Raw genomic sequence first — 22,941 nt, forward strand, 5'->3', positions numbered from 1 at the left:
GGGCAGCATACAAATCTAATAAATAAATAGATAGATAGATAGATAGATAGATAGATAGATAGATAGATAGATAGATAGATAGATGCTGTAAATTATGAATCTTGACGAACGTATCTTTTCTTTTATGTACACAAAGAGCATTTGCAACAAAGACAAATTCCTTGTGCGCACAATCACACTTGGCCAATAAAAAATTCTATTCTATTCTATTATTTTCTATTCTACTCTACTCTACTCTCTATTCTCTATTCTCTACTCTCTTCTCCTATTGTCTCCTCTTCTTTATTCTCTATTCCTTTTCTCTTCTCTTCTCTTCTATTATTTTCTATTCTATTCTACTCTCTATTCACTGTTCTCTACTCTCTTCTCCTATTGTCTCCTCTTCTCTCTTCTCTTCTCTTCTCTCTTCTCTATTCTCTATTCTTTTCTATCCTCTCTTCTCTCTTCTCCTATTCTCTTATCTTCTTTATTCTCTATTCCTCTTCTCCCCTCTTCTCTTCTTCTATTCTATTCTCTATTCTTTTCTACCTTCTCTTCGCTCTTATTCTGTTCTATCCTATCTTATCTTATCTTATCCTATCCTATTATTTATTCTATTCTATTCTGCTTCACAGGAACTGACAATCCTAAACTGCAGCCTCTTTAGATCCACTGGAGCTTAAATGGACTTTGGTTTTGAAGGTGTTAAAAACCATTGGAACCATTCGTTTTGGGGAAGTACCGCTGCTATGTTCTTTATTTTGAAAAGTTTCCCCCCTTCTCGTTGTTTTACTAGTACGAAGATGAAGAGTCGGCCGAAGAATTTAAAATTTCCAGCTTTGTGGATATGGTTCGGGATTGCAGCCGGATCGGTATTCCCTTCAGCTCCCAAGGTAAGTTAGGGAAAACCCCCAATTCTTTGAAATCAGACCCTTGAGGCGGTACACAAAGTCCTCGACTTACAACGGTTTGTTTAGTGACCGTTCAGAATTACAACAGCATTGGAAAAAAGCAGCTTACGACCATTTCTCACATCCCTGTGATTACGTGATCTCAATTCAAAGGCTTGGCAACTGGCATGTACTTGTGACTGTTGCAGCAACCATGGGGTCCACCTGATCACCGTAGATATTACCTTCCCTGCCAAATCCCAACAAGCAAAGTCAACGAGGGAAGCCAGATTTACAACCCAACGATTTCCTTAACGTTGGTGACCAAAAAAAGGACGTAAAATGGGGCAAAGAACTGGGTTTTTTAAAAAAAATCTTTATTATTTTTTTAAAATAATCTTCATTAAGTTTCTACATATAAAAAACAATCTAAACAAACAAAACATACAAAGAAAAAGAAAGAAAGAAAAATGAAAGAAAGACAGATAAATTGGCTTATAAACTTATAGAGCATATAGAGTCTTCGGAGAGGGGCGGCATACAAATCTAATAAATAATAAATAATAATAATAATATAAAACGTTCAGTTTCAGTGGTGTTCGGTTTTTGTGCCTCTTCTTATGAACTTTTTTCGCATTACGAACCCACTGCCGCGAACGCCGAGCCCGGAAGTTCGGCAAAAGTTCGGGTTCGGCATTCGGGTTCGGCTGAGAAGTGCTGCCGCCCGGCTGTCACCTTTTGAAACAGCCGGGGGGCTTCTCGGCGTTCTCCCGAACCCGGAAGTTCGGCAAAGTTTGGCAAAGTTCAAGTTCGGGTTCGGGAGGCCGCCAAGAAACACCGCCGCCTGGCTGTCACCTTTTGAAACAGCCGGGGGGGTTCTCGACGTTCACCCGAACCCGGACGTTTGGCAAAGTTCGGGTTCGGTGTTCGGGTTCGGGTTCGGGAGGCCGCCGAGAAGCACCGCCGCCTGGCTATCAGCTTTGCAGAAGAGCCACAGAGCTGTTGGCCAGTCGGGAGGCTCAAATGGGGGTGGGGAATCCCAATAGGGAATTCCATGGGCGGAGCTTTGACATCATGGAGACGTCCTTCCTGGCCGGCTGAAACGTGGAGTCCAGGAAGGATGTCTCACCAGCACTCTATACAGCGGGATCACAATCTCCCTCTTGTAATCTGGGCTGATGCCGTGTAGGGCTTTATAGGTCATTACCAACACTTTGAATTGCGTCTGGAAACCAATCGGCAGCCAATGCAGTCCACGGAGTGCTGGAGAGACATGGGCATACCTGGGAAGACCCATGACCCCTCGTGCGGCTGCATTCTGCACAAGGGGTCATGGGCCATGTAGAGAGCATTGCAGTAGTCGAACTTCGAGGTGATAAGAAATGTTGGGCCTTCTCTGTGGCGGCCCCGGCCTTCTGGAACCAACTCCCCCCAGAGATTAGAATTGCCCCCACCCTCCTTGCCTTTCGTAAGCTGCTAAAAAAAACCCTCTGCCGCCAGGCATGGGGGAATTGAGATCCTCTTTCCCCCTAGGCCTTTACAATTTTATGCATGGTGTGTCTGTATGTATGTTTGGTTTTTATAATAATGGGTTTTTAACTGTTTTTAGTATTGGATTATTGTTATATGCTGTTTTATTACTGTTGTTAGCAGCCCCGAGTCTGCGGAGAGGGGCGGCATACAAATCCAATAAATAGATAGATAGATAGATAGATAGATAGATAGATAGATAGATAGATAGATAGATAGATAGATAGATAGATAGTAATTCGAGGACTAACCTGGATTTTGGTGCTCACTTTTAGTGTTCCTTGAAGGAAAATCACACCCACCGCCGTTGTCTCCTCCAAAGGGAGCAATTTGAGCTCCTGCCTAATTTGTCTTAATCACACCCTGTAAAATTGAAACACACACACAATAGATCCCTTTTGTGCTCTAGAGACTAAGTCCTTCTTTTATGGGAGGAAATAACAGATTCTTTTATGGTGGTGATTATGATAATGTGGCTTTCCTTTTTTTAAGAAGAGAAAAAAAGACTCTTTGATTTCCTGTTAATGACGGGATGCCAGGATCTTAAGCAGGGATTGGGAAGGGGGGGGGGGTGTTGGGGGGAAACGGGTAACTGAGAATAGCGAAAGCTTTATGCAAGGAACTTGTAAGACTCTGCGTTGTCATTTATTGTCAGGGTAATGATGATTTCATAGCTGATCAGCTGCTATAATACTGCAGTATTATTATCAATTATTTCCTGTTACGCGCCACCCTGGGAAGAAGTAAACAACTCTCCAATCTGGGCCCCGATGCAATTTTAGTGTTCATATTTATTATTTATTACCCCCAATTTCACCTGCTGTTGTGCACATTCAACTTTTTACAGAACAAAGTATTTAATGAGAATATTTCATTCATTCAGATCTTGGACGTGTTATTGAGTGTTCCCTTTATCTTTTTGAGCAGTATATATGTGTCCTTTGGGTTCTTCTTGCATATTGTTAAGACTTTACTTTTCTCTACATTGAATTTCATTTTGTTAGAAGGCCCTATTTGGACCAGGACTCACTGCTCACAGTCACTCATGCCCTCATCACCTCGAGGTTCGACTACTGTAATGCTCTCTACATGGGGCTACCTTTGAAAAGTGTTCGGAAACTTCAGATCGTGCAGAATGCAGCTGCGAGAGCAATCATGGGCTTCCCCAAGTATGCCCATGTTACACCAACACTCCGCAGTCTGCATTGGTTGCCAATCAATTTCCGGTCACAATTCAAAGTGTTGGTTATGACCTATAAAGCCCTTCATGGCATCGGACCAGAATATCTCCGGGACCGCCTTCTGCTGCACAAATCCCAGCGACCAATTAGGTCCCACAGAGTTGGCCTTCTCCGTGTCCTGTCGACTAAACAATGTCGTTTGGCAGGTCCCAGGAGAAGAGCCTTCTCTGTGGCGGCCCCGACTCTCTGGAACCAGCTCCCCCCGGAGATTAGAACTGCCCCCACCTTCCTTGCCTTCCGTAAACTCCTTAAAACTCGCCTCTGCCGCCAGGCATGGGGGAATTGAGGCATTCCCCCCCTCCTCCAGGCCTATACAATTTGTGTATGGTATGTCTGTGTGTATGTCTGGTTTAATAATGGGGTTTTTTAATTTTTTAAATTTATTAGATTTGTTGTGAATTGTTTTATTGTATGTTGTGAGCCGCCCCGAGTCTACGGAGAGGGGCGGCATACAAATCTAATAAATAAATAAATAAGGGTGGCACAACTTTGGAAACAGGATGGGATACCAAATGATACATTTATTATTAGAAAAATATTAGAGCGTGCAGAATTAGATAAACTAACATATGAGCAAAATGACAAAGAAGATTCCCAATTTCATGATTCCCAATTTCATGTTTTACCAGTGGATAGAGAAAAAGAAATCAGAGGGAGTGAAGGTACATAAAGTATATATAGTTACAGGTATAAAAATGAGGAAAAACAAATGTTATAAAATGGAAAATGAATATATAAGTAAAGATATATAAAGAATATAAGTTATGTATACGATAAGAAGTGATATTAATAGTTAAACAGATTGGAAATTGAAAACTATAGAAAGAATACAGTTTAACTTATATGTACTTATATGGAAATACAACATCAATGCAATTTAACGAAAAAGGACTAAAAAGGTTCAATGTATTTTTTGTTGTTTTGTTTTTGTTTGTACATTTTGATGTGATGTTTGTCTTTTTAGTCTTTTCTTAATGTTTATATTCAATAAGCATTTTTTTGAAAAAGAATTCCATTTTGTTAGATAGGGCCCAATTTTCCAGTCTGTCAGTATCCATCTGATCCTTCAATCTGTTCCTAAACGAATGGCTGTTGGGTGGAAGAAACAGTTGCAAAAATGCCACACCTACACACCCACAAAAATGGCGTTTGGTGTCTTGCAGGCCACCTGCAGATCTTCGACATGTTTGTGGTGGAAAAATGGCCCATCGTGCAAGCTTTTGCCCTGGAAGGCATCGGCGGGGATGGCTTTTTCACCATGAAATACGAGGTAAGAACGGATGGACTGGACAGGCTATGACGACCACCCTTCCCCATCCAGGGGGCTTCCGGTCAGATGGACGGGGTAAGAATAATCAGGCACTAAACTTTTCAGCATCCCAACAAACGCTCTTTGCATTGAGAAAGCTTTCATCTCAGGGACATCCTCGTGTGTTAGTGGGTTAAAGAAAAATCCAAATGGCAACTCTGCAGCCCGTGCACGTGTGTTGGAGCTGAAACATGGCAAAGTCTCGTGTGCCCCTCTGATATGGCTCCGCGTGCCACCTGTGGCACACGTGCCATAGGCTCGCCATCACAGCCTTAGGGGGTGCGCGTGGCGAGAGGGCTGGCTGGCACAAGAATTGTGATACCACCTCATTTTTTTGTTTTCTGAATGACACCAAGAGATTTTTCTATAGTGTGTTTGAGGTATCCCCAGGCTAATATGGTTTATGGATGGTATGATTGAGTTGTATGGTTATTTTAATGATATGGGTTTTTAGATACAGTAATACCTCGTCTTACGAACTTAACTGGTACGCCCAGAAGCGCCCGGCTGTTTCAGAAGGTGACAGACGGGCAGCGCCGCCCAGCAAAGTGCCGTTTTTGCGATTGGCGGCGAGTTTGTCAAGTGAAAAAAGTTTATAAGAAGAGGCAAAAAATTTCCAAACCCCGGGTTCGTATCTCGAAAAGTTCGTATCATGAGGGGTTCATATCACAAGGTACCACTGTATTGGATTTGTTATATTGTTTATCACTGTTGTGAGCTGCTCCGAGTCTCCGGAGAGGGGCAACATACAAATCTAATAAATAATAATAATAATAATAATAATAATATTTTTATTTTTATTTTTTATTTTTTTTCCTGGATAATAAACCCAACCAGAAAACAAGCCTTGATGGTCATACAAATCCAATAAATAAATAAAATCCAATACAAATCCAATAAATAAATAAAATAAATAAATAAATGATTTTTTCAGGATGGTTGTAATGAAAGCTCTGCCCCCCAAATAAACCCCAGTTAAGATCCTCAGCCAGACGGATTCGGTACCATATTTCCCTGAAAATAAGCCTAATGCATCTTTTGGACAAAAAAATAATATAAGAGCCGGTCTTACTTTCAGGAAAACACGGTCTATAGGATCATTTCAGTCCGGAACAGCCATGCGGTGGGCCTGCCCAGTTGGGGGTGGTGGTACTTTTGGCAGAACAATGGTGCCCTGTGGCCATGGTACCGTTCTCTAGTGATAATAGCGTGCTTGTTAGTAGCTGTAGCTTAAATGCGTTGGGGTGGAGGGCATTAAAGCTAGGCAGAGCCCCCTCGCTCTGTCCATCTCAGCTGCAAACGGTTCTTAAGTCTTCTGGTTGTGTCCAGTTGTGACATGGAGAACAATTAATCCATGGAATGGCTTGCCTCCAGAGGTTGTGAGTGCTCCAACACTAGAGATTTTGAAAAGGAGACTGGACAGACATTTGTCTACAATAGCAATAGCCCTTAGACTTACACAGGTAGTTTTCAGCCACAATTGAGACTTATTTTGACCCCACACCCCCATTCCATCCTGGAGACCACTTTTACAAACAATGGGGAAATTAACACACACCCCAATTGTCAAGGTTGGTGTATGGTTTGATTGGATTGTGTGATTATTTTATTTTAAGGGTTTTAAATTGTATTTTTTAAAAAATAATTAATATAATAATAATAATTATTATTATTATTATTATTATTATTATTATTATTATTATTTATTGGATTTGTATGCCGCCCCTCTCTGTAGACTCGGGGCGGCTAACAACAATAATAAAACACAACATGTACAATCCAATAATAAAAACAACCAAAAACCCCTATTATAAAACCAAACATACACACAGACATACCATGCATAACTTGTAATGGCCTAGGGAGAAGAGCTATCTCAACTCCCCCATGCCTGGCGGTATAAATGAGTCTTGAGTAGTTTACGAAAGACAGGGAGGGTGGGGGCAGTTCTGATCTCCGGGGGGAGTTGGTTCCAGAGGGCCGGGGCCGCCACAGAGAAGGCTGTTCCCCTGGGGCCCGCTAAATGACATTGTTTAGTCGACGGGACCCGGAGAAGGCCAACAAAATTGGATTTGTACACTCTTTATGTTGTTGTGAGCCGCCCCGCGTCTTCGGAGAGGGGCGGCATACAAATCTAATCAATTATTATCAGCCCTGCCTAGACTGCCCGATTCGATTTTTCTCTTGGCAGTTGATGGATGTCAGTCTGGATCTCTGGAAAGCCTACAGTAAAGTGGATCCCATTTCTTTGGAGAGATTACTTGATGAGGTAAGAATCATCTTTTTTGGGGGGCGGGTCATTTAAAAACCAAACCAAACCAAAAATGATCCGGTGAGCGGTTCCATAGACTGACGAGTTGGAAATGCTGCAGAAAGATGGTTCCTCGTTTTAAAACGGCTTCCAAGATGGTCCCTGTTTGGGAAACACGGAGAGCGAGTCGTTCGTAAGTTCGTGTCCAGATGCATTTGAGAATGTTTGGCCCAGAGGTGGAGCTCTCGCCTCATAGTCAGGAGGCTATGAGTTCTATCCTAGGTAGGAGCAGATACCGTATTTTTCGGAGTATATAAGACAAACCCTAGTTTGGGGGGAGGAGAATAGGAGAGAAATTTGCCTACCAGGTATTCATCTGACTAGCCTCCTTAGTGTTCTGTCGGGCTCTCTGGTAGACTCCTCCCAAAAATTCACAGGTACAAATTTCACACACACACACGTTTGAAAATTCAAAACAATGTTCTTTATAAGGAAAATTCACTTAAACCAAGCCCTCTTTTGGTATAGCAACGAGCACTCATCTCCAAACAAACTGGTAATTGGTACAAGTCCCTTATCAGTTCTGTGATACTTAGCTTGCAGCTGTGAGGCCATTCACAGTCCTTCTTCTTTCACAAAGTGAAACACACTTGGCTCTGGTTTAGTTTCAAAGCGGGGGGAAATCAGCACACAAAAGGTCAAAGTCAGTAAAGCAGTCACGAAACACAACGATCAGATAATCCTCCACAATGGCCAAACCCACAGGCTGCTCTTTATAGCAGCCTCACTAATGACCACAGCCCCACCCAACCACAGGTGGCCTCATTTTCTTTGATAATAATCTCTCAGTTGTTGCTGCCTAAGCATCGCTCTCTGCATGCGTGGCTGTATCATTAACTCTTGTTCTGAATCCAAGGAGGAGCTAGAGAATTGATCTCCTTCTGAGCTGTCTGCCCCACTCTCCTCCTCCCTGTCACTCATGTCTTCTTGGTCTGAGGAGCCTTCATCAGCAGATTCCACCGAGGGGGGGGGCAAAACAGGCCTGCAGCATGTGGATGTCTCCCCCACATCCACAGTCCTTGGGGCAGGAGCTGGGCCAGAGCTAACCACAACACTTAGTCTGTTCAGCTTAAGCACCTTATTTTATCCCCTGGTTAAAGGCTTAAAAAATAATCTTCGGAGGGAGTAGCAATGAAAACAAGCCTGCAAAGACCTAGGGCTTGAAAAAAACTTCTTCAGAGTAGGAATGAAAAAGTCCTGCAATCCGGGAAGATTGTTAGCACCTCGTTGGGGCTGAAAAAACCCTCCTTTTCGAGTTCCGTCTGTGGACCGTGCTCAGATCTCCATTACATGCCGTGTTGTGGCTTCTTTCATTTTTGGTTTTGGGTTTGCTATATGGGATTACGTGGGCTTTTATTTGGATTCCAAAAGACGGTTCGTTCTAGCTTTTAATATTGGGTTTTCTTCGAGAACATAGGAAGAGTTGAAAACTGGGCCTCTGCTGACATCTAGTGGCCGTTGCGTGAATTCTTCAGACAGCTGTTTTCTTTCAGTTGGTAATTTTAAAAATAGATATTTCTGCTCTGAAGCATCCTTCAGTGCATCCGGGCCTGTTAGCAGAACCTTTCCAAAAAGAGGGAGGGCAAATGGCGTATGAAGTGACCAATTGTGCAGACAAGAATGGGGACGTGTCTTACGGGCAGGTGTCCTTTTCTCAAACCGAAGACAAACCACTTCTTCCTCAACTGAAATCAAATCTAGAGGGATCCAGAGGGATTGTTTTCAGTTGGGAAGGGCAACCTCAGTTTGATCCTCTAGTGGTTAAGAGTTAAGTGATCTTCTAATGGTTAAGTGACCTTCTAGTAGTTAAGTGATCAGGTTAGAAACTAGGAGACAGTGAGTTCCAGTGTGCTTTAGATATGAAAGCTGAATGGGTGACTTTGGGCCAATGGCCAGGACGCTCTGAGTTCTAGTCCCACCTCAGGTAAGAAAGCTGGATGGGTGACTTTGGGCCAATTGCCATGAGATGGTGAGTTCTAATCCCACCTTTGTCATGAGTGACTTTGAGTTGGTCAAGGGAAAGGGAGGGTCTTGCCTTCTCTTTCTGCTCAAGATCCCCATGGACAATTGGTGGGCCACTGTGGGACACAGAATGCTGGACTCAATGGGCTTTGGCCTGATTCAGCAGGGCTCTTCTTAGGTTCTTAGGTTCTTAAGCTGACTAGACTAAGGATGTTAGCCAGATAAATACCTGGTAAGCAGATTCTTTTCCCCAAAAACTAAGGTGCGTCTTATACTCCAAACAATATGGTACACTCAGTCTGTTAAATATGAGATGAAATAGGATAGGAAGCACTTAGGGAAAGGGAAAGAGAAAGTAGAAAGGTGAAGGGAGAGGAGAAGGAGTGAGTGAAGTAGAAGGGGGAGCGAAGGAGCAAAGAAGGAAGAGATGGAGATAGAGGAAGAAGAGTGTAACGGAAAGAAGAAAAACAGATTGAGGAAGAGGAGTTGAAAATATTTAGCATTTAGAATTTAGACTTATATACTGCTTCATAGTGCTTTTATAGCCCTCTCTAGAATAGAGAATTATTATTATTTTTAATTCCAAAAACCTCTTAAAATATCTTTAGGAATGTTATCTTAATCTTAAAACCTGTTATCTTAATCTTCATTACAATATCATTATAATTTTCTTAGTAATTGGGATTTCATATATTCTTTCAAAACAATTGCTTAAATCAAACTTCCATATGATAAATATTCAGATTTTCCATTTAAAACATATTTCATAAGTTAAAATCATTATTACTATCTCAATAGATCAGTAAATAACAATTGAGCGTTACATCCTTCCGAGGTGGGTCAAATGAGGACCCGGATTGTGGGAGCAATATAGGCTGGCTCTGTTAAAAAGTGCTATTGTTAACATGTTATAAGCCGCCCTGAGTCTAAGGAGAAGGGCGGCATAAAAATCGAATAAATAAATAAATAAAATAAATAGAGTAGAATAGAGTAGAATAGAATAGAATAGAATAGAATAGAATACTTTATTGGCCAAGTGTGATTGGACACACAAGGAATCTGTCTAAGCTGTTTCCAGAGTCAGCTTCTTGCCCCCAACAATCTGGGTCCTCATTTTACCCATCTCGGAAGGACGGAAGGCTGAGTCAACCTTGAGCCTATTGAGATTCGATCTGCCAAACTGCTGGCAGCCGGTGATCCACAGAAGTAGCCTGCAAGTACTTTTGACTGATTGATTGATTGAATTAAAATGTATAAGTACGTACGTTATTGATATATCTTAAGGTAGAAACATAGAAACATAGAAGTCTGACGGCAGAAAAAGACCTCATGGTCCATCTAGTCTGCCCTTATACTATTTTCTGTATTTTATCTTAGGATGGATCTATGTTTATCCCAGGCAGGTTTAAATTCAGTTACTGTGGATTTATCTACCACGTCTGCTGGAAGTTTGTTCCAAGGATCTACTACTCTTTCAGTAAAATAATATTTTCTCATGTTGCTTTTGATCTTTCCCCCAACTAACTTCAGATTGTGTCCCCTTGTTCTTGGGTTCACTTTCCTATTAAAAACACTTCCCTCCTGAACCTTAGGTATGTGTGTATTGATATGCAAATGGAATTGTGGAGAATTTTTTTAAAAAAATGCAAAAAAAAATCAAATCTTTTGAGCCATTGGGGGCTTTCATAGTGTTGAGTTAAAGCCATTTTTTCTGTCTCTTCCAGGATTTGATGACTTTCGAGCACCAATGGACCAACCTCTTTGCCAATTTTGACACGGAGATTCCTTTCATGCTGGAACTCTCAGAATCTCAGACGGGAGAGGTACGGATCGGATTTCAGAAGGATAGGAAAACTTAAATTTTACGTATCTGATTGTGGGCAGTCCTTGACCTACGAGCCATTCATTTAGTGACCGTTTCAAACTTACAGCAGTAGTTTTTTAAGTGACTTGGGACTGTTTTCTGCACTTACAAACGCATCCACGTGGTCATGTGATCAGATGGCAAATGATTCGTCTTTGTGACGTTCGCCGTGTTCCGAGATCATATGATCCTTTTATTTTGCAATCCCTGAAGAGCAAAGTTTATAAGGAAGTCAGATTCGCTTAGCAATCCCGTTAACTAACATAAGAACCTAAGAAGAGCCCTGCGGAATCGGCCCAAGCCCATCGAGTCCAGCATTCTGTGTCCCACATTGGCCCACCAATTGTCCATGGGGATCTTGAGCAGAAAGCGAAGGCAAAACCCTCCCTTTCCCTTGACCCCCAACAAATGGGACCCAAGGGAACCCTGCCTGCCTCAACCAACATGGAGGTGGCACTTTTACATCCACAGATACACTTGGCGTCCATGAATCTGTCTAATCCTGCCTTGAAGCTATTAAGGCTGGCAGCTGTCACTACCTCTTCTGGAAGGGAATTCCATCAACCAAGGACCCTCTGGGTGAAGAAATATTTCCCTTTATTTGTCCTCACTTTCTCACCTATGAGCTTTAGGGTGGCCGCCACAGAGAATATCAGAATAGAATAGAATAGAATAGAATTCTTTATTGGCCAAGTGTGATTGGACAGAAGGAATTTGTCTTTGGTGCAGATGCTCTCAGTGTACATAAAAGAAAATACACATTTCTCAAGAATCATGAAGTGCAACACTTAATGATTGTCATAGGGATCAAATAAGCAATCAGGAAACAATCAATACTAACACAGATCGTAAGGATACAAGCAACAAATTACTGTCATACAGTCAATAAGTGAGAGGAGATGGGTCACTATTTAAAGTGATGTAACTCCAAACGGTCACTAAATGAACTGTCGTATCTTGAGGACTACCTGTAAATCCGTAATCCGTAACAGTTTATAGAGCCGCACTGTATTCATCTATCTTTGGCAAGATGTTTTTTTTTAATAGTATCTTTATTATTTTCCAAAAAGAAAAGAAAAAAGAAAAAAAATATAAGGAGTAAAAAAAAAATATTTCTCACATATTTTGTTCTAGTTTAACAGATCTTAATCCATTTCTATTACCTTTTCCAATACATTTCTTCATATATTTGTACATTTATATAAAAATATCGTAGATTTTACTATTAGTGAAGAAAGAAATACATAGAAAAAGAGATGTTTTTAATGGCAGCACAGAGATTGTTTCATCTCCCTGTTTATTTTATTGATAATCTTTGTTTCCCTCTCTGTAGCCATTCCGAAGTTACTTCAGCCACGGGTTGATTTCAAGCCATATAACAGATAACAGGTATTGCTTCTTTCCATAACCTCCTTGGTGTGCAGGGGTCATATCAACACCCAAATATAGTTTTTAGTTTTGTATAACAACAACAACAATAACATTAACACAATAATAATAACAACAACAATAAATTCCCAGGATTTGTTTGCACCTTGAGCCTTCGAAAATCTCCTCCTTCTTCCTCCATCAAATAGCCAAAGGAAAAATACTTCTAAAATGTAAGATTTATGGTGACTCTTCCAAACACACATCGTGCCTCCTCAAGGATAACTTCTGCCTTCCTACTGGGCAACGTTTCAGAATTGCAGCCTTGGAAATTGATGTATAGCAGGACGGGAGATTGCTTGCTATTTTGTCTTGTTGCAGCTTTTTAGGGGGCCGCTAACACAAACAAGGGTATTTGTTTCGCTTATTAGCCAATCCTTTTAAATGGGGAGACTTGGGGTAATTAAACCTGGGGTGAGTTTTTCTGTGCTTAAATCAGAATTTCTGTTCCCTCAGAAAAACCTCTGGATATTGTTAAAAATGTTTGTGTTTGTTTCCTGCTGCTCCAAATAATATGGGTAGTCCTCCACTTACAACGATTTGTTTAGTGACTGGTCATAGTTACGACAGGACTGGGGGTGAAAAACCCTTAGGACTGTTTTTCACACGGTTGTTGCCGTATCCCTATGGTCACATGATCAAAATTCAGATGCTGGGCCACTGGTTCATACTTAAGACCATTGCTGTGTCCTGAGGTCATGTGATCCCTTTTCGTGACCTTTTGTGGCCGTAAGATGAGGACTACCTGTAGTGCAGCCAGCAAAGTTTGGTTTGGCTAATTATTAAAGCAGCCACATCTTTTAAGATCATTAAAGCCGCTGCATCTTTTCCCAAAGCTGATCATTAAAGAAGCCACGTCTTTTAAGCTCATTAAAGCTGCTGCATCTTGTTCAAGACTGGTCATTAAAATAGACATGTCTTTTAAGATTATTAAAGACACTGCATCTTTTTCCAAGGCTGATTATTAAAGCAGTCACATCTTTTAAGCTCATTAAAGCAGCTGCATCTTGTTCAGGGCTGATTATTAAAGCAGTCACATCTTTTAAGATCATTAAAGCCACTACATCTTTTTCCAAGGCTGATCATTAAAGCAGACATGTCTTTTAAGATCATTAAAGCCACTACATCTTTTTTCAAAGCTGATCATTAAAGCAGACATGTCTTTTAAGATCATTAAAGCCACTACATCTTTTTCCAAAGCTGACCATTAAAGCAGACATGTCTTTTAAGATCATTAAAGCCACTACATCTTTTTCCAAGGCTGATCATTAAAGCAGACATGTCTTTTAATATCATTAAAGCCACTACATCTTTTTCCAAGGCTGATCATTAAAGCAGACATGTCTTTTAAGATAATTAAAGACGCTGCATATTTTCCCAAGGCTGATTATTAAAGCAGCCACGTCTTTTGAGATAATTAAAGACACTGCATCTTTCCCCAAGGCTGATCATTAAAGCAGACATGTCTTTTAAGACAATTAAAGACACTGCATCTTTTTCTAGACTGGTCATTAAAGCAGCCATGTCTTTTAAGATCATTAAAGCCACTACATCTTTTTCCAAGGCTGATTATTAAAGCAGCCATGTCTTTTGAAATAATTAAAGACACTGTATCTTTTACCAAGGCTGATCATTAAAGTAGACACATCTTTTGAGATCGTTAAAGCTGCTGCCTCTTTTCCCAAGGCTGATCATTAAAGCAGACATGTCTTTTAAGACAATTAAAGACACTGCATCTTTTTCTAGACTGGTCATTAAAGCAGCCATGTCTTTTAAGATCATTAAAGCCACTACATCTTTTTCCAAGGCTGATCATTAAAGCAGACATGTCTTTTAAGATAATTAAAGACGCTGCATATTTTTCCAAGGCTGATTATTAAAGCAGCCACGTCTTTTGAGATAATTAAAGACACTGCATCTTTTCCCAAGGCTGATCATTAAAGTAGACACATCTTTTGAGATCGTTAAAGCTGCTGCATCTTTTCCCAAGGCTGATCATTAAAGCAGACATGTCTTTTAAGACAATTAAAGGCACTGCATCTTTTTCTAGACTGGTTATTAAAGCAGCCATGTCTTTTAAGATCATTAAAGCCACTACATCTTTTTCCAAGGCTGATTATTAAAGCAGACATGTCTTTTAATATCATTAAAGCCACTACATCTTTTTCCAAGGCTTGCAGATGCTGTTCATGGATGTATAGACCATATCCCCCCCCCCCCGATCAGCAGACAAACAGTTCAGTTGTCTATCGATCCACCCCCTCTGTGCTCCTGTTGAAATAAGCAGCAACCCAAGAAAATTTGGGACTTTGAATAATAAAAAGAATTGCCATTAGGAAAAAGGGGTCGTCCAACTCCTCCCAATTTCCTCCTGCTGCTTGTATGGCTCTTTTAAATCTCTTTTTCTTTGCCCATTTTGAAACATGAAACTGTTTCTTATTACTTTGAAAGCAGCGACCACAACCAAACTTCCAACAGAAGGGAAGTGTGTCATTTGCTCTTTGTGTATGTGTGCTCAGCCCCAGCAGGCAGCCGTTTGCGCTCTTTGGCACCCACTCGTCCAGGGAAAACCTGAATTCGGGCAATTTCAGCTTCCCCTCGGAAGGGCACCTGCTTCGCAACACAGGCCTGGCTGGCAGCGTCGCCAAACACATGGTAAGCCCCCCCCCCCCCCCGGCGTGAAATTTTCAGAAGCAGCTGGTAGAAGCCGCTGTAGTCAAGGCATTGCACCTGGCTGCCTGGGGAATTCTGGGAGTTGAAGTTCACTCATCTTCAAGCTGCCAAGCTCGAGTGAACTCCCGGAACTGGAATCATTCTGGGATGGGGGAAATAGGAGCAGGAAGATTTTGCCACCTTGTGTTCTTTGTAAAAATAATACATGTGGAAAATAGATAGGTGGGTGGGTGGGTGGGTGGGTAGGTAGGTAGGTAGGTAGGTAGGTAGGTAGGTAGATGTTATGGTTGGCTCTGGCCCAGCTCCTGCCCCAGGGAATGTGGAGGTGGATGCAGGGGAAACGTCAACATGTCCTAGGCCTGTTTTGTTGCCGGCAGAGTCAGGGAGTGCAGTTTCCTTGGACAAAGAAGAAGGTGGGGGTGACTTGGAAGAGGGGGGGCTTGGCACACAACCTAGGAAGCCAATCTCCATTATCTTTGGTCAATTCGGATGACAAAGTGTTAGACCCATGCAGGCACAGATTTATGCATCGAAGAGACCAATTGAGGACATATTACAGGAGATAAGAGAGGCCACCCGTGTTTGGGTGGGGCTCCAGCAATTAGTGTGCTAGTTTGGCCGTTGTGGAAGATTATCTGATCGCAGTTCTTCAGGATCGTGCCTCGCTATGTCTGAACTTTGTTTGTGGATTTTTCACGCCTTTGACACTAAAGCAGAATAAAGTGTGTGTTTGTTTCACTTTCTGGGAAGAAGGAGGGCTGTGACGTTTCTTCACAGCTACTAACTAAGTATTTAAGGACTGATTAAGGGAAATTGTACAGCCTATAAGGTTGTTTGGGGGAAGAGTGCTCTTTGCAATAGAAAATGGGTGCTTTGTTTCTTTTGAATTTTGTGATAAAGGACATTGTTTTGAATTTTCAAACGTGTGTGTGTCTGAAATTTGTACCCTTGAATTTTCAGGAGGCTTCTACCAGAGAGCCCGGCAGAACAGATGGAGAATAGATAGATAGATAGATAGATAGATAGATAGATAGATAGATAGATAGATAGATAGATAGATAGATAGATAGACAGATGACAAGACAAGACATTAGACAGGATGATAGATGGATAATAGATTAGATGGATGATAGATAAATGGATGGATAGATTAGCGAGATGATGGATGGATGGATGTGGAGGCCCTAACTGACCGGCCCATTTTGTGTTTACCAACCACAGGTGGTCCAGTGTGTTTCTCCCAAGGGACCCCTGGCTTGTTCCAGGACCTATTTCTTCGGTACCACACACGTTCCTTTCCTCGGTAAGTGCAGCCACCGATCCAGGATTTCTCCCCTGCCCTGGTTTCAGAGGATCGCCGTACTAGGTAGTCCTTAAAAAATGCCCACCCTGTCACAGCACTTATCAGACAAAACGCAACCCAGGAGAAATGACAGCAAATCCCTCTTGACTTTTTTGGAAGCCCCTAATAAAGCTGTTCCTGAAGCTCAATGCAATATATCCTAAATTCAAAATGCTAAAAGGTAGTCCTTGACTTAAAACCTCAATTGAGCCCAACATTGATGTTTATTTATTTATTTATTTATTTATTAAATTTGTATGCCGCCCCTCTCCGCAGACTCGGGGCGGCTCACAACAGCAACTGAAAACAATATATAATACAAATTCAATAATTAGAAAGCTAAAAACCCATAATTTTTTTTAAAAAATGAACACAACATACCATGGGCCTTCTCCGGGTCCCGTCAACTAAACAATGTCAGTTGGCGGGCCCATGGGGAAGAGCCTTCTCTGTGGCGGCCCCGACTCTCTGGAACCAGCTCCCCCCAGAGATTAGAACTGCCCCTACCCTCCTTGCCTTTCGTAAACTCCTTAAAACCCACCTTTGTCGTCAGGCATGGGGGAACTGAGACATCTCCCCCGGGCCTATACAATTTATGCATGGTATGTTTGTATGTATGTCTGCTTAATAATGGGGTTTTTTAAATACTTTAAATTTTAAATTATTAGATTTGTTATGAATTGTTTTATTGTGTTGTGAGCCGCCCTGAGTCTACGGAGAGGGGCGGCATACAAATCTAATAAATAATAATAATAATAATAATAATAATAATAATAATAATAATTTATTAGATTTGTATGCCGCCCCTCTCCGAAGACTCGGGGCAGCTCACAACAATGATAAAAACAATATTATAATGGAAGGGTGGAGGATGTATCTTTGCCACATTAGAGAGAGAGTGAGAACTAAATAGTTTCTCTCTTTGTGTATTTGTGTAAAAAGGTCATGGCGATGGCTCGGAAAAGAAAACAGAAGATGTGTAAGTTTTTCAAAATATCTTTTTATGATTCCATGGTCATTTTCTCAGCTGAGCAGAAGAAATCACCATGCATGTCAGCTGTGGTTGTACACTCTACACAATTGCAGCTTTTTAAATTTCCCACTTTAGGCGACTTACAGCTAAAATCAGGGTTCTACTTTATAGCTTGTTGACTTCTGTCAGCTTCTTGGCTTTCTTTTTTTACCTTAATTGCACCTAGTTACCAAGATTTCACCTTGTGTTCAGGGTCCTTTTTTTAATATAGTTTTGATTGAAGAATTTTTTACACTATCAAAGAATGACAAATGTTAGAAAATAAATGAAGAAGATAAAGAATAGTGAATAAGAAAGAAGATAGAAATAGGGGGAAGGGATGGGATAGGAAGGGAAAGGAAAGGAAATAGAAGGAAAAAGAAAGAAAAGAAAATGAAAGAGATAGGAAAGGAGGAGAGGGAAGGAAAAGAAAGGGAAAGGGAAAGGAAGGAAAAAGGAAAGGAATGGAAAAGAAAGGAATGGGGGGGGAAGGAAAGGAGGAGAGGGAAGGAAAAGGAAAAGAAAGGAAAAAGGAAAGGAATGGGAAAGAAAGGGAAGGGAAGGAAAAGAAAGGGAAGGGGGAAGGGGAAAAGGAAAAGAATTGAAAACAAAAAGGAAAGGAGAAGAAAGGAATGGGGAAAGAAAGGCTTCTAGTCTTGAAAACCATAAACGACAACCCTTATTTGTTCTTTCTTCAGGGACTTTTCTTTAAAAAAACAACAACACTTATCATTGTGTGACTCTGTCGAGGGATTTTGGATTGTGTGAATTTTAAAAAGTGGATCTTCATAATTCCATGGCCTTTCTTTTTTTCTTTTTAAGTAAACTCTTGTCTCAGATCTATTTTGCTGTGGTGGAGGCTGTGCTGGCTGCTATAGACACCTTCTCCAAAACATCGCACGTTACAAAGGTACTTCCCTCCTCAGCCTAACAACCGTTCACTTAGCGACAGGGTGAAGCTACGACACAGCCCTGAAAAGGTGACTGCGATGATCGTTTTTCACACTTACGACCATTTCAGCGTTTCCGTGGTCCTGAGATTTCAAAAGTCACATGCTTGGCAATTGGCTCTTACTTATGACCGTCGCAGTGTCCAGGGTCACGTGACCCCCTTTTGCGTCCTTCTGGCAAGCATCGATTCACAGAACAACTGCACGATTCACTGAATGACAGCCAAAAAAAGATGATAAAATCAGACCCTGATTCGCTTCCATGTGGTCGTATGTCGAATTATACAACCTTTTATTTATTTTTTTAATTTTTATTTATTTATTTATTTTGTCCCATACAAAATGAATACATGTATTATTATTATTATTATTATTATTATTATTATTATTATTATTATTTATTAGATTTGTATGCCGCCCCTCTCCGTAGACTTGGGGCGGCTCACAACACAAAACAATTCACGCAGGCAGTTGAGGCCCATGGGGGGCATTGAATTATGGGTGTGGCCTGCAGGTACCACCCGAGGGAAAAAAGGGTTTGCCCTCACTGCGGCCTATTCTCTCCTTGGTGTGTACAGTTTGTCCCCGACGTATGACCACTACCGAGCCCCAAATTTCCATCGCTAACCCAAGACAGTCACCCAGTGAGTTTTGCACCCGTTTCGCAATCTTTCTCGCCACAGTGGTTAAGTGAACCCCCGCAGTTCTTAAGTCAGTCGCACGGTCATTAAGCGAATCAGGCTTCCCCACTGACTTTGCTTGTCAGAAGGTCACCAGGGGGGGGGGGGAAATCCCACAATCCCAAGCGACAGTGCGACTGCGAGTCAGTTGCCCACGGTCCGACTTTAGAACACACGATGCTTCGACGGTTTTGTGAGTGTGGAAAAAGCGTCAGACGAACCTCCCTTTTCTCAGCGATGTGGTAACTTTGAACGGTTGCTAAATGAATGGTGGTAAGTCAAGGATGACCTGTATTTATACTTTAAGGTTTTTTTTTCCTTTTAGAATAGCGTTGATCGGATTTGACTTTCTCCCCTCCATCTTTTCTCTTGACAGGCGAAAGAAGTAGCGGAAAAAGTGTTTTTCAATACGCTTGAGGCCTTTCAACTGTCGTGCTTTAAAACTCCACTACGGTAAGTCTCTGTCTCTGTCTCTCTCTCCTTCGTTGTTCTAAGCCAGAGGTATCAAACTCCATTTCTTTTCTTTTTTTTAATATTTATTTATTTATTTTATTTATTTATTAGATTTGTATGCCGCCCCTCTCCGTAGACTCGGGACGGCTCACAACACAATAAAACAGTTCATGACAAATCTAATAATTTACAATTTACAATATTTTTAAAAAACCCTTATTAAGCAGACATACATACAAACATAACATACATAAATTATATAGGCCCCGGGGGAAATATCTCAGTTCCCCCATGCCTGACGACAAAGGTGGGTTTTGAGGAGTTTATGAAAGGCAAGAAGGGTGGGGGCTATTCTAATCTCTGGGGGGGAGCTGGTTCCAGAGAGTCGGGGCCACCACAGAGAAGGCTCTTCCCCAGGGGCCCGACAACCGACATTGTTTAGTTGACGGGACCCGGAGAAGGCCCACTCTGTGGGACCTAACTGGCCGCTGGGATTCGTGCGGCAGAAGGCGGTCCCTGAGATAATCTGGTCCAGTGCCATGAAGGGCTTTATAGGTCATAACCAACACTTTGAATTGTGACCGGCAATTGATTGGCAACCAGTGCAGACGGCGGAGTGTTGGTGTAACACGGGCATATACGGAGAGGGGCGGCATACAAATTTAATAAATAAACAAACAAACAAACAAATAGATAGATAGATAGATAAATAAATAAATAAATAAACAAACAAACAAATAAATAAATAAATTTATTTATTAAATTTATACATTAAAAGGACAGGGAAAAAACCACACATGAATAGTACATAACTCCATTTCATTGGGGGCCGTATCAGGCTTGTGTTTGACTTTGGGGCAGTATTGGATCGGTACCGGTACGGATGAGGATGGCGCATTGGTAGCGAAAGTTGCGCTGGGCACTCAGCTTTTGTTCTCCTGCGTGTGCGCGCGTCCCAGCGTCTTTTTGCCCTGCACATGCACAGGAAGCAAAATCTTGTGAAGGGGCGCACACCTTTTGCTTTGAAGTTGATTGAAGGGATGGCCTGTGGGTTGCGTTTGTCACTGTTATGATTATTAGATTTTATCCTGACGTTTCCGCATGCGCGGAAGCAAAAATATTTAGCCCAAATCTCACCTTTTTCTTCCTGCCTATGCACAGAAGCAAAAACATGCTGGGATGCACATGCGCGCATGCAGGGGATCCACTCCTGCCTCGGGGGTGGGGGGTGGGCAGCTTGATGTCACTCATTGAGACTCCATTTCGAGTCACGATGGCCTCTTGCAGCCCTCCGCCAGGGAAAACAGAACTCAGTCTGGTCACACACAGCCCTCCCGGCTTCCGGTTTGACCCGCGAGAGCCTCCTGCAACCCCCCGCCAGCAAAAAAAACGGAGCTCAGGAAAGGCCGCGCATGGCACTCCCGGGCTCCGTTTTGCTGGCAAAGGCACCACCCTTGCCGGGTCCATCGCTGGTTTTAAGGGCAGGCCCTGCGGGCTCAGATCTAAGCACCTCCTGGGCCACATCTGGCCTTGAGTTTGACACCCCTGTAATAATAATAATAATAATAATAATAATAATAATAATAATAATAATAATAATAATAATAATAATTTATTAGATTTGTATGCCGCTCCTCTCCGAAGACTTGGGGCAGCTCACAACAATAATAAAACAGTGTGACAATGTAAACAAATCTAATATTAAAAAATATAATAATAATAATAATAATAATAATAATAATAATAATAATAATAATAATAATAATAATAATTTATTGGATTTGTATGCCGCCCCTCTCCGTAGACTCGGGGCGGCTAACAACAATGATAAAACAACAATGATAAAAAACCCTCATTTAAAAAACCATTTTCGTTCAAGCTATTGTTGTATAACGGATTGTTCCAAGTCGAGGGCTGCCTGTATGTTCGTCAGATTGTTCTGTAGTGCAACCGGAGGATCTGGTTAACTTGAGTGGTTTCATTTATCTTCTTCTTTTTTAAAAAAAAAGTGAATAAATGAATTCTCTTTCGTTGCAGCCCCAAGATCGATTTCTGGATTCAAGCTGTGAACAACCAGGGGAGGTAAGTGGCACCTTTTGCTTTGAGGTTGATTGAAGGAATAGAAACATAGAAACATAGAAGACTGACGGCAGAAAAAGACCTCATGGTCCATCTAGTCTGCCCTTATACTGTTTTCTGTATTTTATCTTAGGATGGATCTATGTTTATCCCAGGCATGTTTAAATTCAGTGACTGTGGATTTATCTACGACATCTGCTGGAAGTTTGTTCCAAGCATCTACTACTCTTTCAGTCAAATAATATTTTCTCATGTTGCTTTTGATCTTTCCCCCAACTAACTTCAGATTGTGTCCCCTTGTTCTTGTGTTCACTTTCCTATTAAAAACACTTCCCTCCTGGACCTTATTTAACCCTTTAACATATTTAAATGTTTCGATCCTGTCCCCCCTTTTCCTTCTGTCCTCCAGACTCTACAGATGGAGTTCATGAAGTCTTTCCTGATACGTTTTATGCTTAAGACCTTCCACCCTTCTTGTAGCCCGTCTTTGGACCCCTTCAATATTGTCAATATCTTTTTGTAGGTGAGGTCTCCAGAAATGAACACAGGATTCCAAATGTGGTCTCACCAACAGTCTATATAGCGGGATCATAATCTCCCTCTTCCTGCTTGTGATACCTCTAGCTATGCAGCCAAGCATCCAACTTGCTTTCCCCACCGCCTGACCACACTGCTCACCCATTTTGAGAGTGTCAGAAATCACGACCCCTCAATCCTTCTCTTCTGAAGTTTTTGCTAACACAGAACTGCCAATACCCCAGGAGTTTGGGGACCCCTGCTTCACTAAAGCATCTCTTGCCATGATATAACCACTCACTGTTTCTCTGTAAGGAAATTCTACTTTTCCAATGCTGAAGGGGTTTTTCCCCTCCTTTATTTCTTCCCAACTGATGATGCTGTTCGGAGTTGAACGCTTGAGACGTGCCACGCGCTACAACGCCAGCGTTCCTAAAATCTCATTTTCCTCCCTACAGAATTATTCCAGTGGAGAACAAGGACAGCCTGTACTTGGTTAAAACGGTGAGTGGTTTTCTGCCTGCTGCACAATTGAGCTTACACTTGAGGAAACCAAGGGAGGGTCAATGGGAAAAAAAGCCACTTAACAGCCGTGTCGGTAAGTTAACCACTGCAGTGATTCTTGAGTTACAACAGTAGCAGACAGCTGGGGTGGCGCAGTGGTTAGAGTGCAGCACTGCAGCTAACTACTTCGGCTAACTGCTAGCAGTCGTTCAGCAGTT

The 22,941-nt window shown here is 41.7% G+C and overlaps 1 protein-coding gene across 1 annotated transcript in view; it reads left to right on the plus strand.

The window, feature by feature from the left end:
* The window catches only part of DNAAF9 (dynein axonemal assembly factor 9), an 87,534-nt gene that overhangs the window by 16,757 nt on the left and 47,836 nt on the right, over window positions 1-22,941 (plus strand). The window contains 12 exon segments of the mRNA XM_070756720.1: window positions 776-872; window positions 4,804-4,910; window positions 7,141-7,218; window positions 10,947-11,045; window positions 12,420-12,475; window positions 15,034-15,169; window positions 16,409-16,490; window positions 17,472-17,508; window positions 18,364-18,451; window positions 19,548-19,624; window positions 21,662-21,706; window positions 22,678-22,723. Coding sequence (XP_070612821.1) covers window positions 776-872; window positions 4,804-4,910; window positions 7,141-7,218; window positions 10,947-11,045; window positions 12,420-12,475; window positions 15,034-15,169; window positions 16,409-16,490; window positions 17,472-17,508; window positions 18,364-18,451; window positions 19,548-19,624; window positions 21,662-21,706; window positions 22,678-22,723 — 948 coding nt within the window.

This window comes from Erythrolamprus reginae, chromosome 7 (assembly GCF_031021105.1).
Source record: "Erythrolamprus reginae isolate rEryReg1 chromosome 7, rEryReg1.hap1, whole genome shotgun sequence".
NCBI classification, from domain to species: domain Eukaryota; kingdom Metazoa; phylum Chordata; class Lepidosauria; order Squamata; family Dipsadidae; genus Erythrolamprus; species Erythrolamprus reginae.